At 33.6% G+C, this 4,068-nt stretch overlaps 2 protein-coding genes across 2 annotated transcripts in view; one reads left to right on the top strand and one right to left on the bottom strand.

Annotated features, from left to right (window-relative positions):
* Cln7 (CLN7/MFS domain-containing 8) overlaps positions 1–654 on the bottom strand; it is a 4,844-nt gene extending 4,190 nt beyond the window's left edge. Inside the window, exon 1 of the mRNA XM_018021105.2 lies at positions 137–654. The gene's annotated coding sequence lies outside the window, so the exon portion shown is untranslated. The remainder of the gene's footprint in view (positions 1–136) is intronic.
* A 150-nt stretch (positions 655–804) lies between these two features.
* The window catches only part of retm (real-time), a 10,389-nt gene continuing 7,125 nt past the window's right edge, over positions 805–4,068 (top strand). Inside the window, exons 1-6 of the mRNA XM_018020955.2 lie at positions 805–1,068; positions 1,156–1,250; positions 3,311–3,460; positions 3,589–3,720; positions 3,797–3,925; positions 3,984–4,067. Of these exons, the coding sequence (XP_017876444.1) occupies positions 1,188–1,250; positions 3,311–3,460; positions 3,589–3,720; positions 3,797–3,925; positions 3,984–4,067 (558 nt within the window). The 5' untranslated portion in view covers positions 805–1,068; positions 1,156–1,187. The remainder of the gene's footprint in view (positions 1,069–1,155; positions 1,251–3,310; positions 3,461–3,588; positions 3,721–3,796; positions 3,926–3,983; position 4,068) is intronic.

The following is a 4,068-nucleotide window of genomic DNA, read 5'->3' as shown; positions in this document are numbered from 1 at the left end:
ACAGAGAACAGATAAAAAAGAGCTCTTTAAATTTCTAAATATAGTAAGGAAAATATTATCTTATCAGGAGAGAACCAATCGAACATAATTCTAAGAACAAAGAAACATTGTCACTAAAGTGACAGGCGTTACTTACCTTTTTTAAAAATTCGTATCTAAATTGTTAAAACATTGTTTAACCAAAAACTTTGGTTGGATTACAAGTAAGAGGTGCAAGTCAGAAACAAAGTGTATCGGGGAGAAGCATTTCGCATTTGATAATTAATTTTAAAAATCTGCGCATGTCACTTGAGTTAAGAATATCACATCCACACTAAATTCATCGCTACTCGCTATTGCTACTGGCCACGGCCACCACTACGACTACTACTGGCTACGGAATTAAAAATGTTTGAACTCTGCGTCGCTGTGTTGTAGTTGTATGAGTTTACCAACATCAATTCCTGCTGTCTAAGTTAATAGCTACCAGATATAAGCAGGACGTCTGATTAAATTTAAATGAGACAGAATGAATTGACATATTGCAATTCTGAAACATATGCCTTCTCGATTCACAGTGTTCACACGCGTAGTCACGTGTTATTAAATGGCAATCTTTGATTCAATTCTACATGGGTGTATCATTGTATAACATACGTACATACATACCACATTTACTATATACTACACATATGTACAGAAATTAGAGACTGGCACATATACATGATGTATACATCATGTATTCATTGTTTATCTTTGTTTTATGAATTGCGCCAGCAGCGCCACAATTACACATAGTGTGAGTGTGCTATCTGTGAAAGTCTTTTACGCTCCAGTGAGATTTGTCAAGATTTGTGTTCTTTTGTTTGTGTAACTGTGGCTGTGTCGTGGTCGTGTGTCGTGTCGTCTTATATGCATGTAAATGAACTGTTGATATCGTCTAGTTATCGTCTATAAATCGTGTAATTTTATAATAATTTATTAAACATCCCCTGAACGGTACAAAGTAAGATGATATAAGTAACGAATTGGATAAAGAACGGAGGTTAAGAAGCTTTTTGCTGTAACCTACACAACTATTTTTCGTCGGTTAGTTGTTCGTAAATCTAATTGGCCCTATACAATTAAATTAATTAAAACATTACAGTTCTGTTTACGGGTGTTTCTATCTTGCAGTCCCGGTTAGCAGTTCAGACAAATACTGTGATATGGTTCAACAATATCAATCACCTGTGAGGGTGTACAAGCATCCTTTTCCACTCGTGATGATGGTGCGTTTATTGAATACTTCTTTCTATTTCAATAATTATGCGTAGGCAGTATTTTCTGTTTTACGTTAACGTAGATTACTTTATGCAACTCACATCATTTTCGAATTATTGAATTATGCTTTACGCGAAGTGTGTAAGTATTTAGACCCATGACATACATGCATGTATAATACATGGTCGTGTTATGTCGTACATGCATAATGATACACGCACACATACGCACGTTTTGACAAGCTTAATATTATATACTTGTACGATACTATATAGTCAAGGCTGAAGTTAAGTTAATGTTTAAGTGACTGTTGCTATACTGTTACATTTTAAGTACATAATTTTTGTAAATCGAATCTATCAATACAGTACATATGAATCTTAATTAAACCTATTGAAGAAGTATCGAGAAAACATGACACGCGGCGATCGATGATCTACCGATCTATGATATCGTTTAGCGAAAGTAGAACTTCCGAAAATAATTGAGTGATAGCATAAAATATTATCTTGAAGATCTCAATTCTTAACTATCAATCGGCCAACTATTCTGCGATCGAATTAGGTCAGTCGAGAAGGAGGGAAAGCGCCTCACGAAATAAGAAGGTCGAATACTGTATCAGCATGATAATTTTTATTTCGTATTAAGTGCCAAGGGTACATAATTTAACTAAAGATAACAGAAAATAAATGTAACGCGTGACACTAATTTACTTAGTCATAAGATCAGAAGTTTTTGAAGAAAAAAGCTTGTTCCCCATGAAACATGTTTTTTTTTGAGTAATGTATAATCGTCACTTCTTTATCGAGAATGTAAATTGTATTCGTTTAAGTTACGCGTTTAATATTCCATTATTTCAAATCTCACATAATGAAAAACATTCCCTCTTCATTAGCGGTAAATATAATTTTGTTAACTAACTAATGGCGAATACGCATTCGTTCACCTTTGCTAGAATCGTGACACATTATTATATAAATATGTATATCAAATTTGTTAAAAGCCAATCACCGAGCATATCATTTAACTAACATTTCATTGTACTTTCACTTGCTATCATTGATTCTCACTCTCATCACCGATTCAGATTCGAGAGAGCAGACGGCAAATAACAGCAGACAATACCTGAAATCTACTTATCTACCATCCTCGCTAACTATCGTGATTGTGGCACTAGCTTGCAAGCTTCCGAGGCTGCGACAGCTAAATTAGACAACGAAGGATACGTAATATCAGTAAGCAAATACGAATACGAAAGTGTCACAAACAACTGCATGATACAGATTTGAAAATGCATAGTCATAGGAACTATCTTCGCGAACGAGCTTCCTCAAGGACAACGTCGATATAATACTTAAGAAGAGCGACGATGATAAACCGCATTAACTTTACATGGATTGTAATGCCCCGTTATATCTCTGTAACAAGAATTATGTTGATTTACGACTAACGACGATTATATTTAATCCGAAAGATCGTAGCGTTACTAGAATATGATGTTACCCTTTCGATACGAACTTTACATACAATTTAATAGATCAATTTTACCCAAATTTTAGGAACGGATGCTGTGTGAAAATCTTACTGGCTCTTGTGTTTATATAATATATTAGATAAATTGTAAAAACGGGAAGCAAGAACTCTGAACGAAGAGTTAGAACAGCAGCCAGAAATATTCAGATTTCATAAACAGACAGAAAGATAAGAGAATGTACTGTTCAACATAAAAATTGGAAAAGAATTAAAAAATAGAGTTCTTCCTTCCTAGAAATAACAGCGTGTTAAACATTCATATTTAAGTTAATTACTTTAATCATGATTTCTTGTAAATGTCATCTGATAACATTGCAGCAGTAAAACATTATTATTTTATGACACAAATTATAATTTAATTAAATGAGTCACCCCGCCTATTTTATGAATGAATTCCTATTGGTAAACAACTTCGTATTAAAATTCGATTCTTTGTGTTTCCCATTTTTCGGTTCTTGCATGTAGTTTCGTTAAATACCATTTCATCCAGAATGCCGCGTTGACTTTTATAAATTTCATTCTCATTTCATTGTAGGCGTATGAGCGCAGATTTCCTACGTGTCCGCAAATTCCTGTTTTCGTTGGTTGCGAAATAGTATCAGACGAAGAAACGAAAAACGGCGCGGTCAGGATAACGGAGCGGCGATGTAAATTAAATGTCGAAGCTCCATATATTTTGAAAAGGGTATGTTTACGAATAGTTGTTTACAGCTTGTAATAAAGCAAGAAAAAAGTATCGCATGATAGGGATTGATTAAATGTGAGATGATCTATAAATTGAACTTTCGTTATTTATTGCTTCTTCGCTTCCAGATTATTGGGGTAGATTTTGTATACTTTATTCAGAGGAATGTGCTAGATAGACGAAATAGTATTCTAGAAATAGAAGCATACAATGAAAGCTTTTCGTCCAGAGTAACAGTTATTGAAAAATGCAGATATTTTGTAAGTATCTGGCGCTTCCTATAAAACATTCTTTTTTTATAAATCATTTTACTAACATTAACATATGAATTAATAGGTCCATCCTGAAAATGCAGAATGGACGTGCTTCGAGCAAACTGCTAGTTTAGATATTAAAAACTTCTTTGGTTTTGAAAATTCGATGGAGAAATTGGCAATGAAACAATATGCTCAAAACATTGCGAAGGTATCACCTACATTTTTAAATCTTTAAAGACTTAAAAACTTAAAAAATAATGTTACAGGGTAAAGAAATAATTGAATATTTCATATCTGAATTAAAAGACGAAGGTATCATATACGTACCTCCATGGTGTGATACAGATGAAT

The sequence above is a fragment of the Ceratina calcarata genome, unplaced genomic scaffold (genome assembly GCF_001652005.2).
Source record: "Ceratina calcarata isolate Rehan_Ccalc_2016 unplaced genomic scaffold, ASM165200v1 scaffold25, whole genome shotgun sequence".
NCBI classification, from domain to species: domain Eukaryota; kingdom Metazoa; phylum Arthropoda; class Insecta; order Hymenoptera; family Apidae; genus Ceratina; species Ceratina calcarata.
The sequence above is the reverse complement of the archived record's forward strand: the minus strand, read 5'-3'. Positions and strand labels throughout refer to the sequence as shown.